Genomic DNA, 26,737 nt, shown 5'->3' with positions numbered 1-26,737 from the left:
ATGGGTTTTATTTTTCAATTCATACACGATAAAGAAAAGCTAATATAGAATTATGAAAATAACATAAAGTTAAATTGAATTGCATTTTCGAAAGTATTTTTTAAAATGTATTAGAAAATGACAGCACTGGGTAGATATTTATTTGGGAAATGTAATGAAGCATTTTTATAAAGAATCCTAATATAAATATGTTATCAGTATCAGTTCCTTCTATAGAAGTTTACCTTCTTGTACTCAGAGAGTCCCCCAAAAATGCCAAAAATGGACAGGAGTTCATACAAGCTGTGAGTAAATTTTAAAACAGAAATCACAAAAGATCCACAACTCACACCAAATTTCCTAACAATACAAAAAAAACACCAAGACATACAAAAAGACAACCATTGCAGAGGTTCCCAACCTTGGACTGGTAGTTTACAATATACAATTCGAAAATGTGTCCATAGACACCATGCTCCCTCAGACTAATACATTTCCATGTTCAGTGAACTGTGAAATCTGGTTCAAATCCCTAATTTGGTATACATTTTAAAAAGTTCACATCATAAAGAATGAATGTACTAAGTTTCAAATTGTTGTTACCACAACTTCATAGTAATTTACTTTAAACCAAACTTTTAACCAGATAAATTTACATGTTCAATGAACTGCAAAATTTGTGTAAAAACCCTAATTGGCACATACTTTTAAAAGTTCACATCATTATGAACATGTGTACTAAGTTTCAATTTGATGTGACCACCACTTCATGGTAAACATCCGTAAAACATAACTTTAACCTGATATGTGATGGACAAATAGACAGAAGCACAAACTGGAAAATAATATGCCTCCTTCTATCATATATGGGACATAAAAAAGAAAACTTACTGTAAATGTATCTCTAGGGATTTCTTTCTCAACAACTGGAACCAGTTTATAGTTTTTGAACTCTGCCACTTCACCATCTCTCAACTCTAGTAATTGAAATCTTTTATTATTAGCAATGTCTGTATCATCACAAAAATTAAATTCTTCCTGAAGCTGTTCTAGTCTGAAGTAATCTGGTGGGTTTAGTTGTATTTCTCCACCTTTAGGCTGAAACACATTACAATTTTTTTAAGCATTTGACTTATTTATATAATTCAGCTGAAAGGTAAATCACTAACTAGCTGTTTGTCAAAAAATTATGCATGTTGTCTAACATAAATTGTCTTTATCTCTTCCATCTAAAATTTCATCAGACAGAGACAGAGTCCTTTACTATAATCCCCAGGCATACAATACAGAAGAAAGGGCAGATAATAATAAATCTAACTTAAACATGTATTTTTCACAGCATTGCTAATGATAAGCATCCAAAATTTGTGGAAAAATCACTTATGTCATCAAATCAGTTATGTGAATTTGAAAGTATTTGCAAAGGAAAACAAACATGTTGTGTATTTAAGAACCTGAAATCTACTGTAGGGCCATTGAGGAACATGTAGACTGTTTAATTTTGTATCATCTATAAATTTGAATATGACAGCAATTTGTATAGCATTATTGATGGACAGTGGGAATAGCTACAGGACAATGTTGCATTAAGAATACAATGCAACATTGTAATTTAGACCCAAAAAAGGGAAATGGGATCTCTAACATTTAAAAAATTATCTTTTCCATTTCTAGCTAAAAAAAATAAGGAGAAACCGAAATTTAGTTTTTTTTTTATTGCAATCAACTATTTACTGCTTTAAGAATGTTATATCCAAATTGCAAGAAACATTAATGGTAGAATTTTTTTCTGTATGCATTTGAATTGTTTGTTATCAATTAATGTATGACTTTACAAATATTTTGTCGCATTCAGCATTTATTTTAGGGACTTCCTTAAAGGCCTATAAATAAGGGAATATCTTGCAAAGAAACAGGTAAAAATATATCTTTCCCTTTGAAAGTTTTTCTTTCCAGAAAAGTATTGGAAATTTGTGTTTTTAATTGAAACATACATATATCAATATTGCAAAGGAAAAATCAACAAGAGATCTTTTGTGTATACTATGCCCTTAAGACCTAATGACATGGGCAAGAAGGTACAACCTTCCTTTATATAGGCTAGATCAGCATTACCTGGATCAGTAGGATCCAGTCTACACTCCTAAAACAACCTACCTTTAACATAAAGGTTAGATCAGTAATAGATGTTTCATTAGGATCCAGTTTACACTCCTCATATAACCCAATTTTAACATATAAACCAAGATCAGCAATAGCTGTGTAATCAGGATCCAGTCTACACCCCTCTTTTACCTACCTTTATATAACATATAGGCTAGATCAACATTAGCTGGATCATTAGGATTCTGTCTACACTCCTCAAATAACCTACCTTTAATGTATAGGCTAAATCAGCATTAGTTGAATCATTAGGATCCAGGTTACACTTCTCAAACAACCTAGTCTTAACATATAAACAAGATCTGCATTAGCTGGATCTTTAGGATCCAGTCTTCACTCCTCCAATAACCTACCTTTAATGTAGGGGGTCTCATTGTGGGGGTCTGATCCCTGATCCCGCTTATTGTTCTGTCAGAATCCTGTATCCCATTTATCATTGTAATAATAGCGCTTGTAATTTCACGTGTCCCGCCCAAATTGACTTGACTGTCTTGTGTCACGCATACAAAAAAATCAGCCAATCCAGGATCACACTTACACCCCAATGAGACCCATAATGTATAGGCTAGATCAGCATTAGCTGGGTCATTATGATACAGCCTACACTCCTCAAATAACCTACCTTTAACATATAGACAAGATCAGCATTAGCTGGGTCATTAGGATCCAGTCTCGACTCCTCAAACCACTTTGATAATTTTTGAAAATCTACAACTCCTGTAGCTCCTATAGCTGCCATGGGATCCATCTTTTTCATGGCACTGCAAATGTAATTACCTCAAATGTAAAATGTGCAATTAACATGAGATGTGAAATAAACCAAACCCAGACATTTGTTAAATTTATTCCCAATTTCCTATCTTTGGGGCAATCTAAAGATGTACATTTTGTATAGACATTTGTCTGTTGTTGATCTTTAAATGTTTCATTTTCTTTTTTGTGTTGTTGGGTTCTTGTCTCATTGATGTATACACTACATCTACTTTAATTCATGTATAGAGGTCAATATTTGGTCTTCAAAGATTTGAAGTTATGTATGAATTCAAGAGTTTAACAGAGACTTAAGCTGACATCGCCGCCAACAATTTCTTATATGGACAAAACCTTTGCAAAACAATGACTTTCCTATCTTTGGATAGAAAAATTACTCTACAACAGAAATATATTACAGAACAAAAACTGCAGTCAAGGCGTATAGTTTTTACTTTCATTTGTTTGATAAGTCAATGCATTCCATTTACATACCTCTAAACCATCATACTTATGAGACAAATGCAATTATTGGCCAGCATTGTACATTAAAAGAGAGTGTGTGTGTTTGTTTTAACAACTTGTATTTTATTTTCTAAATTATCAAAGGCAATGGAGAAACTCTTCTGCAACGTCAAATCACATTTTGTTGTTTTATACAGCAGTTTTAAGATAGTGATTTAACTTTTGGACACCAGGCAAAGGCCACTTAATTGTAAGTTATTGGAGATTTGAGAAACCCCCCATTTATTTTAATAACAACATTTAAATTTCCTTGTAAAGAAGGTGGCAATTTGAGTACTTCAATAAAAAAACATACACATAAATTTTGCCAAATGCAATTAAGTTATAGAATAGATTTTGGAAAAAAACCCAATCTAAAGAAATGTGTGACTATGTTGACTATGTTGTCTTACTCTACTACATTGAGAGCAGTGCCTGTTACAGGAGGTACCAATGGAATGCCATTCTCGTCTACAGCCCATGCCACACTAGTACTGATCTCTCCTGTTGTCATCAGTGTCATCATATCTCCAGTCTTGTTAAAAGTGAAAGGTAAACCTGTCAATAAAAAAATTTTATTAATTGGATTTTCATGAAAATTCTTTGGTCAGAGTTATTTTCCCTTGTGTAGATATTTTTAAATAGTTTATAAAAGAAACTTTAACATTTCAAGAAATAAATTCAAGAGTAAAAATATACGGAAATCTATTTGGTGGTTGCACTGAAAGGACCATACTATGATGGACATGGTGATTCCTACATATGCCTCAAAAACTTTGTGGTGTTAACTTTCTTTCAATTATTAAAAAATACTTTCAATTCTAAACAATTCAAACTCCTCTATATGAGTGAAGAACCCTGAACCCACTACTTACAACTCCTCAACCCCTTAATTTGATTGATGTAACCTGTGGTCATTTTTACCACTCCTTTCAACCCCTTTATGAGAATGATCAACCCTGTTGTCATTACTTACCATTTCCTGCCCCCTACATGTGAGTAATAAATCCTGTTGTCACTACTTAGAACTTTCCACTCCCTCATGTGAATGAGGCACCCTTTGGTCTCTACTCAGCTATTCCTACCCCCTCATGTGAGTGAGGTACCCCATGGTCACTACTGACCACTTCTGACCCTTTCAAATGAATAAGGTAACTAGTAGTCACTGTTTACAATTTCCCTTCCTCCCACATGTGAGTGATAACCCCTGTGGTACCCAATGGTCACTACTTACCACTTCCTACCCCTTCGTGTGAGTGATGTACCCTGTGGTACCCCATGGTCACTACTTACCACCACTGACCCCTTTGTGTGAGTGATGTACCCTGTGGTACCCCATGGTCACTACTTACCACCACCGACCCCTTCGTGTGAGTGATGTACCCTGTGGTCAGTACTTACCACTTCCGACCCCTTCATGTGAGTGATGTACCCTGTGGTCACTACTGAACTCCATGTTTTCCAACTGAACACTCTGTGAGGTAACTGATACCTCAGGGATACCAACACACAACTCTGCTAACATCTCACTTCCAAAACCAAGGGTCTCATGGATCTGTTTTAATGAAAATAAATGATTTAAATATAAACTTATACACACGTTTAGCACTTTTCTTTTTAATTTGATAAAATGATATTAAAAAAAATATCAAGTGTTGAAACCAAAACTGCTCAGATATTTAAGATAAACTCACCAGAAGCAAACCATCTTTCCTAGGCAATACTAACTTCAATGAATTACAAATGTCATTAGTTCATGATAAGGTTCAAATTGATCTGACCAGTTGCAAGAAATGGTTCACACTGACATTATTTTCATAACAATTACAACATGTATTGCTTCTCTGCATGTCATGCACATAATTCCTTATTAAGTATTTATAACTTACCTGAAATTTGATACTTTCAGGCCACTGAACAATCTTTAAGTTATATATCTGTCCAAAGTTTACTTTGAAATCCTGAGATAATATTCTGAAATTAAAAAACAAACTTTTAAAACTGCAAAATGTGTAAATAAAACAAAAATTGATTAACTGACTTATTGATTACGGCTTGTAAAAAAGAATACAACATTAGTGGGAAAAAAGAAATAAACGAATTTGTATTAATATATCAAAATCAACGTTTCCTATATTGGTACCTGATGTGTAAAAAAATAGTAAGATGTTAACTCTACTTCAATATCAGTTTATTCCTTATTAATTTTAAACCTTTCCCCACAATACCTGTTCATTTGGGTATTTCAATATTTGCAAATTGAATTTTCCCATTGAATATATACAATAGATATTGTTCTCCATGAAGCTTATTCCATTGAAACTTTAAATTTCCTTGGATAATCTATCATTCATTGATTAGTTTTGCTGTACAAAAAAGAATAAACTCCTATGTGTTATTCACACCGCTCTATTTAGGAATGAATGTTTATATAGGTCAAAGTGACTTACTTTGAAGGTGTCCTTGAGACTTCTTTATTATTGAACATGACTTTGATGTATATTTTACACTTGGATATATCCTCTCTTCTTTGTTGTTCTCCCCTTCAATGAAATAATAATAACATAATGACATAAAAATATAGTACTTTAGTTTAACCATTTTTTCAAATAGGTTTCAAGATTTTTATAATTCGACTTTTCTTACGATTACTAGCAATTTTAAAATAATGCTCCTTTAGTTGTTATTATCAAAGGGGAAGGATGAAAATAATCTATACTGGACTGTATCTGACAAATATTTTAGATAGTTGAATGATAATATACTTTGGACTCTGGCTGGTAGATTTAATGCTTACTGTTCATAGAAATGTAACCTACACGGGCACTATCTAGGGATATTGGTGGATGTTTGTCAAGGTGTAACCTACATGTACCTTGGACAACTGGTTAACATAATGTTGACAATTTGTTGAACTATAACTTTGACATTGATTGGTTGCCATACTATAACCAAATAAATGGGGAATGTGTCCATGGGACACAGATGATGCCCCCGCTTGCATATAATGTTATAAAGGGATATAACTCAAGACCTGTAAAAGTGACGCTACCCAAATTTGTACTTGATCTGAGTTTTGTGGTAATAAGAATTGTGTATACGTTTCATAACATTTGGTTGAGACAAACTAAAGTAAGAGAGCGGAAACGAAAAATTCAGCAATTTTTCCATTTGTAGAGGGGCATAACTCTAGAACATCAAAAATGACGCCACCAAAATTCGAACTTGATCTGTGTTTTGTGGTAATTAGCATTGTGTATAAGTTTCATAACATTTGGTTGAGGCAAACTAAAGACGTATAGAAAGAGAATGGAAACAAAAATTCAGCAATTTTTCCATTTGTAGAGGGGCATAACTCTAGAACGGAAAAAGTGACGCCACCAAAATTCAAACTTGATCTGTGTTTTGAGGTTATAAGAATTGTGTATAAGTTTCATAACATTTGGTGGGGGCAAACAAAAGTTAAAGAACGGAAACGAAAAATTCAGCAATTTTTCCATTTATAAAGGGGCATAACTCTAGAACGGTAAAAGTGATGCCACCAATATTCAAACTTTATCTGTGTTTTGTAGTAATAAGCATTGTGTATAAGTTTCATAACATTTGGTTGAGGCAAACTGAAGTTAGAGAACGGAAACAAGAAATTTAGCAATTTTTCCATTTGTAAAGGGGCATAACTCTAGAACGGTCAAAGTGATGCCACCAAAATTCAACCTTGATCTGTGTTTTGTGGTAATAAGAATTGTGTATAAGTTTCATAAAATTTGGTTTAGGCAAACTTAAGTTAGAGAACGGAAACCAATTTTGGGACGTACAGACGGACAAGGGTAAAACTTAATGCCCCCTCTGCTATGGCGGGGGCATAAAAATGTTGAAATATAACTTGGAAAATGATTGACTAGAGTAAGACTGTCTTTTTGTGAAGATATGGCCTACCCTACTGGTTGGTGGGAGTAATGCTGGATGTTTGTGGAGATATGACCTACCTTGGACACTGGTTGGTGGGGAGTAATGCTGGATGTTTGTGGAGATATGACCTACCTTGGACACTGGTTGATGGGGAGTAATACTGGATGTTTGTGGAGATATGACCTACCTTGGGCACTGGTTGGTGGGAGTAATGCTGGATGTTTGTGGAGATATGACCTACCTTGGACACTGGTTGGTGGAGAGTAATGCTGGATGTTTGCGGAGATATGACCTACCTTGGGCATTGGTTGGTGGGAGTAATGCTGGATGTTTGTGGAGACATGACATACCTTGGACACTGGTTGGTGGGAGTAATGCTGGATGTTTGTGGAGATATGACCTACCTTGGACACTGGTTGGTGGGAGTAATGCTGGATGTTTGCGGAGATATGACCTACCTTGGACACTGGTTGTTGGGAGTAATGCTGGATGTTTGTGGAGATATGACCTACCTTGGACACTGGTTGGTGGGAGTAATGCTGGATGTTTGTGTCAACTCTGGGTATAACTTTGGTTCACCTAGAATATCATAAACATAGTGTTAAATCATTTAATTTCATAAGTGTAGACTTTTATAGAGATTTGTTGCTGGTAAACTTATGACTGATGACCGTTTTATGCTCAGGCAATATTTTGTTGAACACATTTATCCATTGATTAATAATTAAGAGATAACTGTATTGTATTTGAAGCTTTGAGGACGTCCATCGGTAGTTTTACTGTCTCAAATTGAGTTTTCCTGGCAACGCCTAGTGGAGACAGGTAAACGGATATTTGCGACAGTAAAACTACCAATGGACGTCCGCAAAGCTTCAAATACAATACAATTATCTCTATTCTAATGCAAAATAAATACATAATTCAATTTTAGTAATTATTTCAGTGTAAAATTTTCATTAAACTAAAATTCCGCGAAAATGATGTTATCTTCTTTGGCCCCAAGACTAGGTGACGTCATAGGTATGTTTCCGGCGTCAAACATAAACACCGGGCATTTTCTGGCTTCTTGGCCGCCTCAAAAAGTAATAAAATTTTATAAAAAGATGATCTCTAGGTGCAAAATGAGAGTTTTTTTGCTTATTATTGGAGTAACTACATGTCAATACATTCCAGAATTCAAAATGTTGGCTTCCTTAGTTACAGACAGGGAGATAGAGAATTTTACGCTTACTGTCATCCAATCAGAACCATTGATACAAAATAATTGCATTGAAATATAATTTCTAGCTTTAAATTTAATCATTGATATAATAAGTTCTTATCTTTTTCAAATATACACCAGTTTAACTTTTACCTGGTCGCCTTCTACTCGTCATAACTTTTTCTTTAATTTTAGCTTTCACAGCTTCAGCATCAAATTCAACGGGTGGATCTGGTTCTGGTAAATCTTCCTCTTCTAAAACCTTTTTATCATCATCAGCCAAATCCTACCACACAAAATAATAACATATATTGTTATTCTTATATGATTCCCAACACAAAATAATAAAATAAAATAATTCTTATATGATTTCCAATCTAGGAAAACTTGTATATGATTGATATGTTAGAATTTATTTCTTGGTTTACACTTCAATAGACCATGTTGTTGAAACTACTTTCCTAACCTATGAGAATTTCACTGTAGTATATTCATGTGAGATACACATGGATGGTATCCTTAAGTGTGTTTAAAGAAAAAGTAAATTGAAAGAAAAAATAAGAAATGCTTGTATTTAAAATCATAAGGATTGAACAAATTTTTACTAGAGGTATTTGATGTGTAAACTGAATTGCTGGCTCAAAAACTCTACATGAAAGTCCTTTGGATCAAGGTTAGATGAAACATTTGGACTTTTTATGTCAGTTAATCAGCCCTAGAGGATACATCAATAACCTGTAGAAAAAGGTGCATAACCCTATAATGACACATCCACTGTTATTTCAGATCTAAACATTACCATTGTGGTCATTTGAAAAGAGGTATTAATCCATTTTCAACTTTTATATGAATAGGATTTCCTTGGAAAGGTACTATGTAATGTGTATGGTTCTCACATCTCTCATTTCAATAGGAATTACACCAGAAGCCATTCAACTGTTATATAAAAATAAGAAGACGAGGTATGATTGCCAATGAGACAACTCTCCACAAGAGACCAAATGACACAGAAAGTAACAACTATAGGTCACTGTACAGCCTTCAACAATGAGCAAAGCCCATACCGCATAGTCAGCTATAAAAGGCCCCGAAATGACAAATGTAAAATAATTCAAGCGAGAAAACTAACGGCCTAATTTATGTACAAGATAATGAACAAAAAATAAATATGTCACACAGCAAAAAGCAACAATCACTAAATTATGTCACACAGCAAAAAACAACAATCACTGAATTACAGGCTCCTGACTTGGGACAGGCACATACAGAATGTGGTGGGGTTAAACTCGTTTGAAGGCGCCAACCCTTCCCCTAACCTGAGACAGTGGTGTAACAGTACAACATAAGAACAAACTATAAAAATCAGTTAAAAAAGGCTTAACTCATCAGATGAATACAAATAGAAATACATCTAACAAAAACACAGAGTGGACGTGGATGGGTACTTATACCTCCCCACAACAAAAAGGCACTAAATACAGATCTGAGAGTACTTGCATTTACTGACAGCTAGCTCAAAGCCAATAACAACTAATAAAACAAGAAATGATTGTAACAGGATGCTGTTACGAAGTCTCCCAAACGAAGCTCCCATAATTCGTAATTCCCAGGGTCGCCTGACATTGGGCAACGTCCAGTGAAAATTGGTTTGGTCAAGTAAAGTTATATGCATTAGTGATGCCTGGGGACTAACCTTGTATATCATTCAAATCATCTTGGCATGACAAACCAGAATATATATGGTTTAGGGGTGGGGATCTCGACCATTTACAAGATACTAGAATATTGGGGGTGGGGAGGAACCCCTGGGGACTGGCCCTATACGTCATTCAAATGTTCATTACATGACGAACAGGAATATATATGGTTTAGGGGTGGCGATCTCAACCATTTACAAGATATTAGAACATTGGGGGTGGGGGGAACCCCTGGGGACTGACCGTATACGTCATTCAAATGTTCAAAACATGACAAATAGGAATATATATGGTTTAGGGGTGGGGATCTCAATCATTTACAAGATATTAGAACTTTCTCAAATGGCAGGGGGTCGGGATGACCCCTGGGGACTAACCCTGTATATCATTCAAACCATCTTCGCATGACAAACCAGAATATATATGGTTTAGGGGTGGGGATCTTGACCACTTAGAAGATATTAGAACTTTCTTAAATAGCAGGGGGTGGTGGTGACCCCTGGAGATTAACCCTGTATTTCATTTGATGTGCTTTATCATGACAAACCAGAATATATATGGTTTAGGGGTGGGGATCTCAACCATTTACAAGATATTAGAACTTTCTCAAATGGCAAGGGGTGGGGGTGACCGCTGGGGACTAACCCTGTATAACATTTGATGTGCTTTATCATGACAAACCAGAATATATATGGTTTAGGGGTGGGGATCTCGACCATTTACAAGATATTAGAACTTTCTCAAATGGCAGGGGGTCGGGATGACCCCTGGGGACTTACCCTGTATATCATTCAAACCATCTCAGCATGACAAACCAGAATATATATGGTTTAGGGGTGGGGATCTTGACCACTTAGAAGATATTAGAACTTTCTTAAATGGCAGGGGGTGGGGGTGACCCCATGGGACTTACCCTGTATAACATTTGATGTGCTTTATCATGACAAACCAGAATATATATGGTTTAGGGGTGGGGATCTCGACCATTTACAAGATATTAGAACTTTCTAAAATGGCAGGGGGTCGGGATGACCCCTGGGGACTAACCCTGTATATCATTCAAACCATCTTAGCATGACAAATAGGAATATATATGGTTTAGGGGCGGGGATCTTGACCACTTTCAAGATATTAGAACTTTCTTAAATGGCAGGGGGTGGGGGTAACCCCTGGGGACTAACCCTGTATTTCATTTGATGTGCTTTATCAGGACAAACCAGAATATATATGGTTTAGGGGTGGGGATCTCGACCATTTACAAGATATTAGAACTTTCTCAAATGGCAGGGGGTCAGGATGACCCCTGGGGACTAACCCTGTATATCATTCAAACCATCTTAGCATGACAAACCAGAATATATATGGTTTAGGGGTGGGGATCTTGACCACTTAGAAGATATTAGAACTTTCTTAAATGGCAGGGGGTGGGGATGACCCCTGGGGACTAACCCTGTATTACATTTGATGTGCTTTATCATGACAAACCAGAATATATATGGTTTAGGGGTGGGGATCTCGACCATTTACAAGATATTAGAACTTTCTCAAATGACAGGGGGTAGGGATGACCCCTGGGGACTAACCCTGTATATCATTCAAACCATCTTAGCATGACAAACCAGAATATATATGGTTTAGGGGTGGGGATCTTGACCACTTACAAGGTATTAGAATTTTTTTAAATGGCAGGGGGTGGGGGTGACCCCTGGGGACTAACCCTGTATTTCATTTAATGGGCTTTATCATTTAGAACATTTTCAATTAAAAAGTTTGTGTCTATCACGAACGGTTTTCAATTTATAATCATTTGAAAATTTTAAAAAATAAAATCCCATAGGGTTCTATAGTAAAACCCTCTTTTCTTTTTGCCCCTCAAAGTACCCCTTTATAAACCCCATTGCAAAAACAAAACCCTGATTGCACCACTAGACATGTTAGTCTAACATATTGTGAAACCCTAAGTTAATCTGACAAGCGGTTTTGGAGAACGGGTGCGGACAAGTTCAAATTTAAAAGCGGCGGAAGAAGAAGAAGAATAATAATAATAATAAGAACTGAGCAAAAACAATAAGTCTTCCCAAACTTCGTTTGGGAGACTTAAAAATCATGCATCTAAGACTAGTTAGTCTATTTTGTCACTAATTGTCAAATCTATTTTAACTGTTGTGAGAACTTCAAAAAGGCTGATAGTCAATGACATAAAAATTGCACAACAGAACTAAAGTATACTAAAGGCAAAGTTAACTTGATCATGCCATTTCACATGAGCACTTATGATTTTATCTGCTTAAATCTATTCTAACAATTTCAGTGATAATTTTAATTGAAATAAACACTGGCATTCAAAAAGATGACCAGGTGAATGACTGTTATTATAAATGAAGTTTATGTCTGTAACTCCCTGCTTAGGTAACCAACATTCTTCTTGAAAAGTGAGAAGAAAATTCCTTTTCCCATTCACTTTTTACAATATATTGGTTACAAATTTAGTATTATGTCATTCAAAAAGAATTATGTTCCAGCTGATCTTTCCTTATTCCTATTTTGAATAGTATATTAAAGCTACAGTCCCATGAGAAAATTTAAAGTGACCATCTTACTTTTATAACTGAAATTAAAAAATTTGTAAGGGTTCCGTGGAACCCAGTGTCTCGCCTACTTTTGCTGTTAATCGCAGGCTCAACAAAAATGAGGAAAAAAATCAATAAAAATATTCCTTTAGATACTATCTTTTGATTGTAAGAAGCTTCTGTCAAAGTTTGGTATAAATCCAGGATAGTTTATGAATCTAATAAATGTTTTAAAAACTTTAACTGCAGAATTTATTTAATGTTAACTGGAAGAAAAACTAAGTCCATTTATAAGTAAAATATGGATAAACAGGTACAAAATTTTAACAAAATTTCCTTCTAGATACATTTGTTGTACTAGCTTTTGATCATAAACAAGCTTCTGTCCAAGTTTGGTACAAATCCAGGATAGTTTAAGAAAGTTATTAAAATTTTAAAAACTTTAACCACAGAGTGAATGTACTGTTTCCAGGCGGAAAAACTAAGTCCATTTATAAGTAAAATACGGAAAAAATGAAATTTTTTTTTTACAAAATTTACTTCTGGATACTATCTTATGATCATAAACAAGCTTCTGTCCAAGTTTGGTAGAAATCCAGGATAGTTTAAGAAAGTTATTAAAATTTTAAAAACTTTAACCACTGAGTGAATATTGAATGACGACGCCGACGGAATGTAGGATCGCTATGTCTCGCTTTTTCAACTAAAGTCGAAGGCTCGACAAAAATTCATTTGAAACAAATTGTGAGCTTGTAAACTTTTGAGTTCCACTAAAGCAATTGCTGTTTCAACACATTGATGTTTGTAAAATAGCTAATGATAAATTCACAATAGAATAATCTTGCAAGCAAACATGTATAGCTCAGCCAATTAAAATGAGAAATTAATGTTCTTTTTTTTATACTAGTGAATAAATCCAAACTTTTGCTAAAGAACTGCCTATTTTTACAAAAGTCCCCAAGGTTTGTCTGTATTACCTGTTCTTGTTCAGCACTAAGTTTAGATTTCTGTGATTTCTGTGAAGCTTTACTTCCTTTTCTCTTCTGTCTTTTCCTAGCTTCCTCCTTTTACAGAAAATAAACAATAACTTATTAATTTCTATTAATGTTTCAGAAAACAGAATATGGTGAGAATGTGTACATCATGTTTTAGTTGAATGCTAATAAGCATACTTCTGATTAAATACCTTTGGTTCCTATTAAACATTTGAGGTTATACTAAAACTAAGGGTAACTTTTATATGAATAAAAGGAAAAAGTAATATGGTGTGCCTACAAATAGCAAAAACTAATAACTAATACTGAGCTTAATGTGCAAAAAGATGATAATTATTCCCTAATGTCCAATTATTCTTTCCTACCTTAGCTTCTCTCTGTTTCTTCATTTCTTTCATCTGCTGTTCATAAGATGCTCTCTTATGCTCATATTCCTCATCATGTTCTTCTTTCATTTCTTCCAGCTCCTCTTCTATTTCAAGTTTCCACTGAGCTTGGTCATGAATTTTATCCACTTCTTCCCTGCATAGAAGAAAAATAGAGACAATAATGTTATGTCAATGTTTCCAAAAATGACAGTAAAATATCATGCAATTGCCTAATAAAATGTTTTCATACATAAACATGTGCAGAATTTGTTAGACAAGCTCTATACAAATAATATAAAAAACATATATATCCATTTCAAATAACTGCAGATACGTTTTTGTTCAATTTGTGTACTTAGTTTTTATTGATTTTGTGGAAACAGGCAAACAAAATGATTCAAAAAATGGTTGTTGTTGTTTATATCTGAGTATTTTTGTTCTGCATATCACGTAATTTAGAGATTGTCTGGCTGTATGTTGACCTATAAATCATATTTTGTTTGTATGATGTTGTTGCATTGTTGTCTCATTGACGTATACCCAATATTATCGTTATTTTACAAATTTTTCCTTTGATCTTGTTGACTGATAATTTCCGTTCTCAGTGGAGTCGAGTGATATGAAAACGGAGTCAAGTGATATGAAAATTATCGCTAGAAACTAAGGGAACATGTGCCGTTGTCAAGGAAATTAACAACGTCTTCATAGGTAAAATAGCGATAAACAGATTATCATTGGTCATCATAACCAACGATAATCTATAAATATCTCTTTTTATAACAATGTTTGCATTTTACAAACTTAGTTTGCTTTATTAGTTTGCAAAGTAACTTGTACCAAAATAATAAAATATCTATCGACATAAGATTATGACAGACACTCATTTAGACAAGAGTGCACATGCTGAAATGTCTCGCCTGCTTTACTATTCATGATTTATTTTATGTTGATATTCCTAAAGATAAAGTTTTACTACAAGTATCACATAAACTGACTTAACATTCTCAATGATCCATGAAAATGAGGTCACGGTCAGATAAACCTAGTCAGACAGACATGTACACCTTACAATCATTCCATACACCAAATAGAGTTGAAATTTTGCTTAAAGTATAATTGATTGATTGGTTGTTGCTTGCTTAACGTCCAGTGGCAAATATTTCATGCATAATCAGGACGATAAAGTATAATTGAAACATACCACACCATGAAAACTTAATATTGACCAATAAACCATGAAAATGAGGTCAAGGTCAGATGAACCCTACCAGACAGACTTGTACACCTTACAGTCATTCCATACATCAACTATAGTTGACCTTATTGCTTATAGTATCTGAGAAACAGACTTTACCAGGAAAACTTAACATTGACCAATGAACCATGGAAATGAGGTCAAGGTCAGATGAACCATGCTAGACAGACATGAACACCTTACAATCATTCAATACATCAAATATAGTTGACCTACTGATTTAAGTATCTTACAAAGGACCCTACTACTGAAACTTTATACCAATGAATCATGAAAATGAGGTCTAGGTCAGATGAAACCTGTCAGACTGACATGGACACCTTACAATCATTCCATACATCAAATATAGTTGACCTTCTGCTCTCAGTATCTGAGAAACAAACTAATTATGTAACTTTAACCTTGATCACTGATCCATGAAATGAGGTCAAGGTCAAGTGACCCTGTCTGACAGACATGCAGACATTGCAAGGAACCAAATATAGTCATTCTATTACTCATAATAAGTGAGAGATTCACATTTAAAAAAAAAGAACTTTTTTTTCAAGCAGTTGCTGAACGATGAAAATGAGGTTAAGAACAAAGGACATTTAGCAGACAGAAACTTCATAACATAAGGCATCTTTTTACTAAGTATGAAGCATCCAGGTCTTCTACCCTCTGAAATATAAAGCCTTATACAAATAGTTTACGCCACCACCAGATTGTAATCCCTTTGTCTCACATTCTGCAACGAAAGTGGCAGGCGAGACAAAAACCAATCCAATTTGAAATATCTGAAATTTAACAATTACATTATTAAATTGGTTGTGATGAAATATTGTGGTTACTGTAGTCAAAACTGAGAAATTAATTATTAAACTGATACTTTCACATGTGAAATTCAAAGAAATTGTGTAACTTGTGTGACCGAATAACAGTGATAATTCACTCATGTACTACATGCTTTTGTGAACAAATGTATAGTTAAGTCATTAGTTGAATATTTTTCTTTTTCATTGACTTCTTTCCGATTCTCTATAAATATAATTTTAATGTTATTTTTTTTAATTACTTACATTGTGTTTTTTTATATTTGTTTGTAATCAGTTTCCCAAAATATATCTGCCATTGTTTCTAACTTACTTATGTATCTGAAGTCTAGCTGGTGTATTATTATAATTTTGTGTGTCTCTCTGGGCTTTCAGATCTTTCCATGTGTGTATAATATTCTTCAGCAATTGTCTGTCAGAATATTCTTCTTTGTCTCTTAATGCTCTGGTTTTCCTAAAAAAAATTTATAAAACTAATTATAGCTAATGTGTTCAAAGAAGAGTATCTATGGCTTTATATCAAAAAAAAAGAATCAATCTTCCAACCCTTGTTACAAGAAATTTTGGGATTTGTAGAGCATTTCGACCCAGCGAGCTCCAAAATAAGTGACAAGAAGACTTTATTCACATAATTACCACTTTAAAAAAAAAAATGAAAGTTTCGTCTGTAGAAGTTAGTTAAATTCGGTATCAAATTAGATTTGAAAAGAATTCATCATTATCTTCTGAAGAACAAAATACAACCTTCTTGCAACTACAAATTTGAATTATTTTTTTTAAAGTACAAAAGAAAACTACTTTTAACATCTATGAGCCCAACAATTTTTTTCTAATAAATATTAGATAATTAAATAAAGATAAATTGACCTTCAGATGGAAATTTCCATCAAATAACATTACACATAAAAAAGATGTAATATTTATTAATATTCTTGAGATGATATTTTACCTGATTTCATATTTGTAGTCTTGTAACCTTCTTTCATAATTGGATCTGTCGGAATAACTGTGTTCTGACTGAAAAAACAACAACATTATTTTCATTCTGGAAAAAATAATAATTAACAATATCAAAGTATATTTTCTTGTACATCTGTACATGCCAATTAACCAGCTAAACTCTTATCTAATTTTCAGTTGTCAATTTTTACTGTGTTATTTCCAAAAGTGAATTTCATTCAGGCACCTCCGTGCTCATTTAATATTGTTTACAATCTGTGACATCCTTTTCTTATATTTTACAATTATAATCCACAAAAATTACAGCAAATAATTCCCAAATGAAAATTTCGGCCTTACCTTATATGCACATAACATTTGATATCAAACACATTTTTGATAAGAATAAAATTGCAAATGCATAGTGCTTATAAAGATAGATTTTACCGTCTCATTCAGTGAGAAATTTTATCATTATCTGAATTTTAGAGAGTTGAATTGCAGAAAGTTTTGAAAATTTTACTATAAAAAAATGTCAAATAGCACAAAATTAAAGTTTAATAAATTCTGGTGATCTGAAAACAATAATTGTTTTTTTTTTCCTTAGGAACCCATCAGGAATTTTGTCACAATTGTTTATCAACCAATGAAAATATGAGAATAAATGAACATCATTTATAAACAATAAACAATGGTTTGCAAAAGGGGAAATTAAGGGGGAAATTATATAAGGTGAAATAAAATCAACTAATGCAGGCTTGATCTTTTGTATTTGAACTGTCATTTAACTCTAGTAGACTGGTCTTGGCACCAATTTAAATGCCTGCCAAATTTAAAATAGATATGTAAGCTATTTTCCCCTACAACTGTTTCAGTGAATGTTAAATATTTACCTTGTGAACTACCATGTGTTCTCTCAAATGTAATGCTGAACTCTTCAAGGCTTTCAACTGTAATGAAATAAAAAAACATAGGTAAGTCTATAACCTATAAATTATCCGAAACTTCTAAAATTTAAAAATTTACAAAAAATACTGAATGTACAATTAAGCATTATTAGAAATTTAACTTAAAAAAAGTGTGTTTTCATATTTTTGAAACACTATCCTTTATTATGTATTTCCTCATGGTAATTCCTACCTTTTCTGTAAGAAACTCTGTCATATTTCTATTTTTTCTGGCAAGATATTGTCCATACAATGTTGTTAATCTCTCTGCTAATACATGTTCTCTGCTGAACAAATGATGGTGAGAAAAACTAATGGAATTCATGTCAACATCTAACTGATAAAATCCAGCATTATCCATAGATCCATCAATGTACCGATTATCATACTCTCTAACCACAGCCTTACGATACACTGTCTCTAGAAATGGTTCAGGCTCTTCAGGAACCTGTGGCCTAGATGGTTTGGGCCGTAGTGGATTAGGTAATGCCAACATTCTCCCATCTTCACCAAACCATTCCTATTAAAAAAAAAAAAAAGACTTTGTCAAAATCTAATATTATTACATCACACAGTCAGGCTGCAAAAATAAGCCAAAATATTAACACCCCATGACAAACAAGTGAAACTGCGAGCTACTGCTCACTGATGATACCCCCGCCCAAATATGCATTGGGAATATTTAAATAGTTATTGTAAAATGATGTAAGTGTTCTGTAAACAGGAAGTTGTTGAGTGATGAATCTGAAAACGCATCACACGGTATAGCTGACTCATGAAACAAAATTTCAGAAATCCTTGTAATGTAGTTGCTGAGAAAAATGTGACGAAAATTTTCAACTTGGATGTCTTGTGTAAAATGATGTAAGTGTTCGGTTAACAGGAAGTTGTTGAGTGATGAATCTGAAAACCCATCACACAGTATAGCTGACTTATATAAACCCTGAAACCAAATTTCAGAAATCCTTATGATGTCGTTCCTGAGAAAGATGCGACGAAAAATATTCATGGGACGGATGGACAGACAGACAGAGGTAAAACAGTATACCCCCACTTTTTTAAAGCGGGGGTATAAAAAAAACAATTCATTGTTTGGGTGAACTAATAAGTACCTTATCTCCGTGTTTAAGTAATCTGTTTTCCATTATGTTGAGATTCCATCCACCAAGATCAGGTCTGGTTCCCACATAAAAACCTTCATCTTCTAAAAACCTAGGCTGCTGTTGTTCTCCTACTTTCTGTTCGGCTGGTGCTACAAAATCAATGGACCAATGTTTTAGACCTTTCATGGTGGGGAAGTATTTGTGCATTTATTTATATACCAAAGACCCCTTTTTACACTTGATTGTGACATGGTTTTAATGGGGAAAAAAGTAAATGTGATTTATTCATTTTTGCTAAAACTGTGATGGAATAGGCTTCACAAAATTAAAAACCTGCATTTTAAATGTTAATAGCATTATTTGTATTCAGCATTTTCCAAAATTGTATAATTCATCTCAACAATAGCTATAATTAAAACTAACAAAAAATTCTTAATTTACAGTAAATGAAGGACCATTTAAGTGTAGCATGAGGATTACAATTACATGAAAAAAACGAAAAATATATTTCAAATTACATTTGTGATATATGTACAAGTCCATACATTCAACTGAAATATATTAGCAGCAGCTGAGTCTGTTTGCTGTGATGTTAGGGTGTATATTCATTGTTGAATACTGTTTATCAAATTTAATGGTAATTTACGTCTTTAGGTCCAAGACTTTATTCAACATTTATGTAAAGCATTATCTAAAGCATATATCATTCTATGAAATTACAATTTTTCTTACAAAGGACCATTTACTGTTTCCGAATTTTTTTTCTAAAACAGTAGCTTTTAAAAAAATAATGGCCAAGTAAAATAGCTTTATTCAGGAAGACTAATTTTCTTTCCACCTAAACAATATTTATTTCGACAGCTAAAATTTTTATGAAAAGCCCTCATAAAAATTAAAAAAAAATATCATTTGCAAAAAAATTGACACATGAATGGTTTATTAAGTGGTACTAACTAGAAAAGACAGAAGGTATAAATAACATTTCTTCTCTCTTCTTTTCTGTCTCTGGGGTATCATCATAATCTGCTCTCCTGACAGCTACCATGCCTACTCCCTCCTCATCTATATCATCTAACAGAGGCTGCTCATCTGTATTAAAATTGTATTCGTAGTAAGACTTACGTAGAATAAAAAACTGTAATGTTAACCCTTCTCAAGCCTTTCAAGATATTCTAATTTAAATGTATTTTACGTCACTGTTTCAAACTTCAAGTGAGGTAATTTGTTGTTAAAATAGAATCATCATATTTTTTCAGAGTATTTGAATAATAATTACCTAGTCATAATCAACATTTTTCAATGGAATGTTTGCACATGAATGGAAACTGATTAATCCAATAAAACTTATACAGCTTTCATTCATAGGCGATGACATGACACATATTTGTTCAAATGGGTAGATTAAAGAATCTGGGCACTTAAATTTAATAGTATCTAAGAATCACTCTTTATGACAGGATTTCAAAATTATGCAATTTTCCTATTTTTTCCTTTTAAGATTGTTAAACTTGAAACTTGTTTTATTATGGCATTTCATTACAAATAAATATGATAAAAACATAGCACAGCTGATTATCCATGAAAATGAAACAAAATGAATTGCCCATGTTTTTACATCAAAACAGAAGAAAAATGTGTAAAAGCCTACACAAACTCAGCTGTAAACTAACTTTTACTGTTTTTTTTTCTTTCTGAACAAAAATTGTCAACCTTAACCAGTGAAGAGTATCATAATCTCATAGAAAATTATACTACAAATATTTCACAATTATTTCTACTGTAAATTCAGAAATTATTGCGTGCATTTATTATTGCGATTTTTCACGAATGGACAAAAATGTGAGTTCTTATTATTGCGATACTCACCTGGTCGCATTATTCTCATTAATAAAAACCTCGCAATAATTTCGGCATTTACAGTATTAATGAAATAACAGCATTAAAATTTGGGTGTTATAATGAGGCAGAAATCTTTGGACTAATTTGTTCTTTAAATGCCATTTATACAATTATATCTGAAATGTAATTACATAATATATTTGAATATACTAGCTAAATAACTCTTAAACATGTAGCTTAAATATCAAATTAAAGCCATTTTAATGTTACGGTACTGAACCCTTAGAACTTCTTCACCACAATTTCTAGATTTAAGGTACCATAAAATGTGTTACTGGTCTTGAAATTAGAGTTATGCCACTTTGTACACATTGGTAAAATGAATTGCTGAAAGAAACACATCTCCTTATTTTGTATACCAAGTACCCAAATGATTGTCGGTGAGAAAATCCAAGCTCTTTAAAATCAGCTAAAACCAATATTTTTAAAGTTTTTTTAATTTTAGGTTTTACTTCAAAATCAAAGGTAAGATGTAAAAGGTTATAACTAAAAGTATTTTCATTTACTTCTTTCAATTTTATTTGAATTGATTGTTGTAAACAAAATAATTTAAACACTTCTTAACTCAAACAGATCATACCTTCAAAGAAATTAATCAAAATATTAATAGAATATAAAAAAAATAATGTTTTATACACTACAAAAGACCACACATGTTCTACACACTTAGGTATAATAGTCTTTCAAGAAATAGATCATATGGACTTTAATTCTGATTTAATTCAATATAATTTGTGACATTGCTCATTGATTACAAATATATATATGTATACTTCAATCAAATTACATCTTGGAATTAAAATACATTTTTGAATGTGGTGACCATAAAAATCGTAATAGTTACAAGTTCAGTTGGTTAAGTATTTTAGTTGTTATCTATGGGTATATTGGATTTCTGTAATTTAAAACCATTTGTTAATTATGGATTTTCATCTTCAGTAGCCCTTTTTATACATTTGAATACTGAAATTAAGTAAGGAACTTAAATTCAAATTAAAATAATTCTAAATACACACCCTCTGGAACGTCTTCTTTCTTTTTGGCAGCTGTTTCCTGCAGAGAGAAACAAAAATTGATATAGCAAAAACATTAATAAACATAAAAATAAGTTTTGTTTACAATAGAAAGCTTGTGCTCTCAAAAAAATATTACTTTTTTTTTGGTTTCTTTATTCACTATTCAAATATAATACTTAAGCTTTCCTAGCACTATTTAGAAAACTCAACGTTTTTAATAAGATGTTAATGTTCAATGGATTATCAATAAGCTAAGATTCTTCATTTTAACATTCCCAAACCTCTTCCTCCTCTTCTTTTTTCTCCTCTCCTTCTTCTTCTTCTTCCTCTCCTTCCTTCTTTTCTTTCTTTTTCTCCTCCTTTTCTTTTGATTCTTCTTCTGCCTTTTCTTTAACAGTTTCAGGTTCTGGTTCAAAGTCCCGAGCAAAGAAATCAAATGCTTCTTCGTTAGATGGCATAAAAACACCCTGTAAATATTCACATACATCATGTATGCTTAAACAACTGACAACAATATAAGATACTGGGATTGATTATTATTCAATGGTAAATAATTTTCATGGACCTTATGGATAAAGGTAAATCACTAAATTAAGTGTTTAACAATATATAAAATTAGACCAGAATAAAGCATTTCCTTGCAGCAATCCAGGATGTTGTTGTCTTTTTATAGTAATATATAAAATTAGTTAGATTTGTACACAAAATTTGTACAAAACCATGAAATCCAATATCCACAAAAAAACAATCTATCAAAATTGGTACTTAATAACTTCTGCCTTACCTCATTCAACAACTGCACATATATAAATGAATGAATTTTTATTGCAAAAAATGTTTGAAGGAAATATTGTACAAATGTAAGGAAATTTGTATTTGCAGTAGGTAAAAATTTGTACATTACAAAATATCTACTGTGGACTATTATTTGTTGGATACCAATTTCTTAAATTTCATGGGTTTAGGTAAACCACAAATTTAAATGTTCAACAAACAAAGTAAACATTTTCTAAAGACTTTGGCAAAAACCACAAAATCAAATATCCACGGAAATACAATTTTTGTTAATCCATGAAATTGGTACCCAACGAAATTAAAATGAATCCACAATATCAGATATATTCAGACAAGTGTCTAACCAAAGTTTAGATCCTGACATTGTACAGACAATCATAAAGTAAAAATAGGAAAAATTTTGTAACCACATCACAGCTTATGGCCTCTTCTGAACATTTAAAGGACCCTACTATGTATTTGTTACCTAAACTACACAAAAACCCAGTAAAATTTCGCTTCATCTCGGCCTCTAGTAATTGTTCTACAACTAATTGATATTTAAGTCTTAGATGCATGATTTTTTTATTAGTTGTTATTGGCTTTGAACTAGCTGTCAGTAACTGCGAGTACTCTCAGATATGTACTTAGTGTCTTTTTGTTGTTGGAATGTATAAGTACCCATCCACCTACACTCTGTGTTTTTGTTATATGTTTTTCTGTTTGTATCTATCTGATGAGTTTAGCCTTCTCAACTCATCAGATGGATAGCCCTAAACTTAGATTGTGTATGCTTCTGGTCAGGACATCAGAGTTTTATGGATTATTATATATACATACACATTTTACTGCAAATTGTTTACTGTGCCATTAATGTCAAAAACATCAAAATATTGACGAAGGAAGGAGATTTAAGGTTTAAATGAATTGTGTGAAATTATATACCATGATCTTCCTTATCATCAGAAATTAGCAGGCAGAACTAAGCTTTCACAGTCGAAAATGAAGTGCATTTTAAAATATTGTCCTACGTCAACATTTAATCTTTCAGATGCAACTAACCATTTTCCTGCTTCATTAATAAATCAGCAGAAAACACAGTTTGCTACAGAAATGTTACTGACAGGTGTTTTCAAATACTGAAGTTTTTTTTTTTTAATTAACCACCAATAACTACCAGATAACAAAAGATGTTTTAAAAAAAAATTTCATTTGATTCCAAGTAAAATAATGGAGTCAAATTTAAATTTTAAAAAGTTGTATTTTCAGTCTCATATCATACACATTAGCAAGTTTGATGGCAACCAAAAAAACATTATCATCATCACATATATGAATCCCGACACAGGCTAGTTCTGTAAGCGTTGAAGATTTTTTTACTGGTCATACTTTTAATTGCCTTTTATTGGAATGAAAAGTAACTAAGATTATGTTTACAGAGTATATTGACGTGTAAACTAAGCCTTTTAAAACAAACTTAAATGGACTATCTTCAATTGTGAGTAAGTAGGCTCTTTTTAAACATCAATAATGTATATGTCAGCTTTGCCTTTTATTCACAAACTCAATAAAATGTCCTTCACACTTTTTTTAGTTTGTGAGTAAGTTGGCCAAGTTAATACACGAATATATCCTTTAAAATAACCTTTACGACTATAATAAATTATAAAGGCCAACATCTACCTGGTAGATCATATATTTACATATAAAACCACTATTTACTAGTTACCACTGTTAAAGATCTTTACACTCTAATTGCATGTTTTGATGAAGATTAGAGTGATACTGCACATAAAATACTTATTATATTGACAAAATAATAAAAAATAGAAATAAAATCCTACAATTTAAATCTGCTTATTTCTGAAAATACCTTTAATACAGTACTGACAAAGTAAAAACTTTGGACCAGTTGACTTATCTATACATGATATATGAGTTTTAATTATGCTAATTAAGACATTAAGTTTAGACAAAATTATTTGTACCCAATGTCAATGGTTAAATTCATTCAAAATTTTAAGAATAACAGATTTCTTATTTAGATCACTTCTGTCATATTAATATATGAATGAAGGTAAATTAAATCATTCAGATGTCCTACTTTTAAATGACTTTAGAATTGACTGAAAAAAACCGAAAACAGAACACAAACTTGAAATAAATTGTGCAATTTTGCAGAAGTAAATAACCAGCCATTTTTAAATATTGGAATCGTTAAACAATGGACAAATATGCCTTAATAATTCTCACAATTTCAGGAAATGTGGCATACAAATAAAGCTATCAAAATTTAAATTAACTATGTGAACCCAATCCTGTCCAAAAATCAGTCCCCTGACTTAAGTGTCTTATAGATCAGTCCCCCCCTCCCCCAAATGGTTATATCATTTCTGTCTGGTACAAGAATAATAAACTGTTTAAACAGAGATATATAGCATCTATGTTACACAATGGAAAACTTAAATAATCATTGACACAGACACAAGAAACAAAATGCCAAAGTCTTACCTATGCTGCAGAGAAGACAAAAATGTTCACATCAGTACAAGACACAATTTCAGTCTATCAATAGCTGCTGTGACCTTGACATCTACCCTATATGCCCCAAAATCAACTGGGTCTTCCTCAACAGAAGCAACATAATTCAATCAAGTAAGGTAAAAGATTGACATATGGTTCAAAAGATAACATCCAAAATCCAAAATTTTGCTGCAATTTTAAAAGTCAATCAATAGCTGCTCTGACCTTCACCTTTGACCTATTGACCCAAATATCAACAAGCTCTTCCTCTTCTGAAGGGACATTATGAAGACAAGTGTTGTTAAGATATTCCATATTGCTCTAAAGATTTTGTCCAGAAACCCCAATGTTTACATCTGTATAATATTCACCACATTATTAGCTTTGTTTGACTTTGCTGTAAAGAATACGAAGATTTTTCAAGAACAAGGGCCATATTTCAATTCTAAATCAATCTGTAACACTTGATTATTATCTTAGATAGAAAAAATTACCTTAACATCTTCATACACTATAAAAAAAAGTCTCGACAGACAGAAAGAGCAGACAAACTTTAAAATTAGAATAACAATGATTGGTTACCGTAATAGCCCATCAGTAGCTCTCCTCTAGCTAACCAGAACAACTTAATTTCAATCTGTACTCCTTACTTAACCACACCCTTGGTGCATGGCCCTCATTAAAGATGATAAACATTGTTGATTTATTCTCAATATTGCATGAGGAAGATATTTTGAAATGGTAAGTTTATCTGGTGCTGCAAGGAGTGAGACTGAATTCAACATTCCATGCGTAATCAGTTTTAGTAGAAAAGACTACACTTTAAACCTTTCAGTTGATTTAAACTGTTCCTTATGTCTGAACAATTTACACAGCAAACATTTTACATTTAAATCCAGAAGTTTAAATCAATTTAAAATTTATTCCAATTACAGAAAATTTAAAGACTATTAAAACCAAATATTGTACTTTGCAGGGGTTGTGGTTTTTCACTTCTAAATATAATTTAGTATCTTTTTATCGAGCAATGAATTGTATAATTCTCCACATGGTTCAAAGGAATGCTTTAAACTGCATATTGACAAAGCAATTAAACAAATTAATGAAGTTAATTTACTGATGGAGTCTCATTAAAACTTCATGTGTACAAATATATAAATAGACTGTAATGACTTAGCAAATTATTTATTCTGTTATACTGATTGAATTCTTTAAAAAGGCTATTTTTCACTTGGTGTAATAAAAATATAAATTAAGTGAGCATCAAATATTGATCTGACACACTTTTTTAAAACTTTGTATATATGGTAGCATGACCTGTATGTCTTATGAT

General features: G+C 32.5%; 1 protein-coding gene across 3 annotated transcripts in view; it reads right to left on the bottom strand.

Annotated features, from left to right (window-relative positions):
* The window catches only part of LOC127726947 (coiled-coil and C2 domain-containing protein 2A-like), a 70,303-nt gene that overhangs the window by 24,809 nt on the left and 18,757 nt on the right, over window positions 1-26,737 (bottom strand). For all 3 annotated transcript variants that reach the window (XM_052234324.1, XM_052234336.1, XM_052234332.1), the window contains 18 exons: window positions 22,389-22,574; window positions 22,108-22,144; window positions 20,147-20,281; window positions 19,202-19,341; window positions 18,283-18,609; window positions 18,036-18,092; window positions 17,153-17,220; window positions 16,517-16,657; window positions 14,134-14,290; window positions 13,751-13,837; window positions 8,660-8,792; window positions 7,818-7,884; window positions 5,847-5,939; window positions 5,286-5,370; window positions 4,798-4,951; window positions 3,810-3,954; window positions 2,765-2,903; window positions 871-1,077 (listed from right to left, as the gene is read on the bottom strand). In XM_052234324.1, the coding sequence (XP_052090284.1) occupies window positions 871-1,077; window positions 2,765-2,903; window positions 3,810-3,954; window positions 4,798-4,951; window positions 5,286-5,370; window positions 5,847-5,939; window positions 7,818-7,884; window positions 8,660-8,792; window positions 13,751-13,837; window positions 14,134-14,290; window positions 16,517-16,657; window positions 17,153-17,220; window positions 18,036-18,092; window positions 18,283-18,609; window positions 19,202-19,341; window positions 20,147-20,281; window positions 22,108-22,144; window positions 22,389-22,574 (2,358 nt within the window). The remainder of the gene's footprint in view (window positions 1-870; window positions 1,078-2,764; window positions 2,904-3,809; window positions 3,955-4,797; window positions 4,952-5,285; window positions 5,371-5,846; window positions 5,940-7,817; window positions 7,885-8,659; window positions 8,793-13,750; window positions 13,838-14,133; window positions 14,291-16,516; window positions 16,658-17,152; window positions 17,221-18,035; window positions 18,093-18,282; window positions 18,610-19,201; window positions 19,342-20,146; window positions 20,282-22,107; window positions 22,145-22,388; window positions 22,575-26,737) is intronic.

This window comes from Mytilus californianus, unplaced genomic scaffold, assembly GCF_021869535.1.
Source record: "Mytilus californianus isolate M0D057914Y unplaced genomic scaffold, xbMytCali1.0.p SCAF_1, whole genome shotgun sequence".
NCBI classification, from domain to species: Eukaryota; Metazoa; Mollusca; class Bivalvia; order Mytilida; family Mytilidae; genus Mytilus; species Mytilus californianus.
This window is presented reverse-complemented; position numbering and strand designations above follow the sequence as displayed.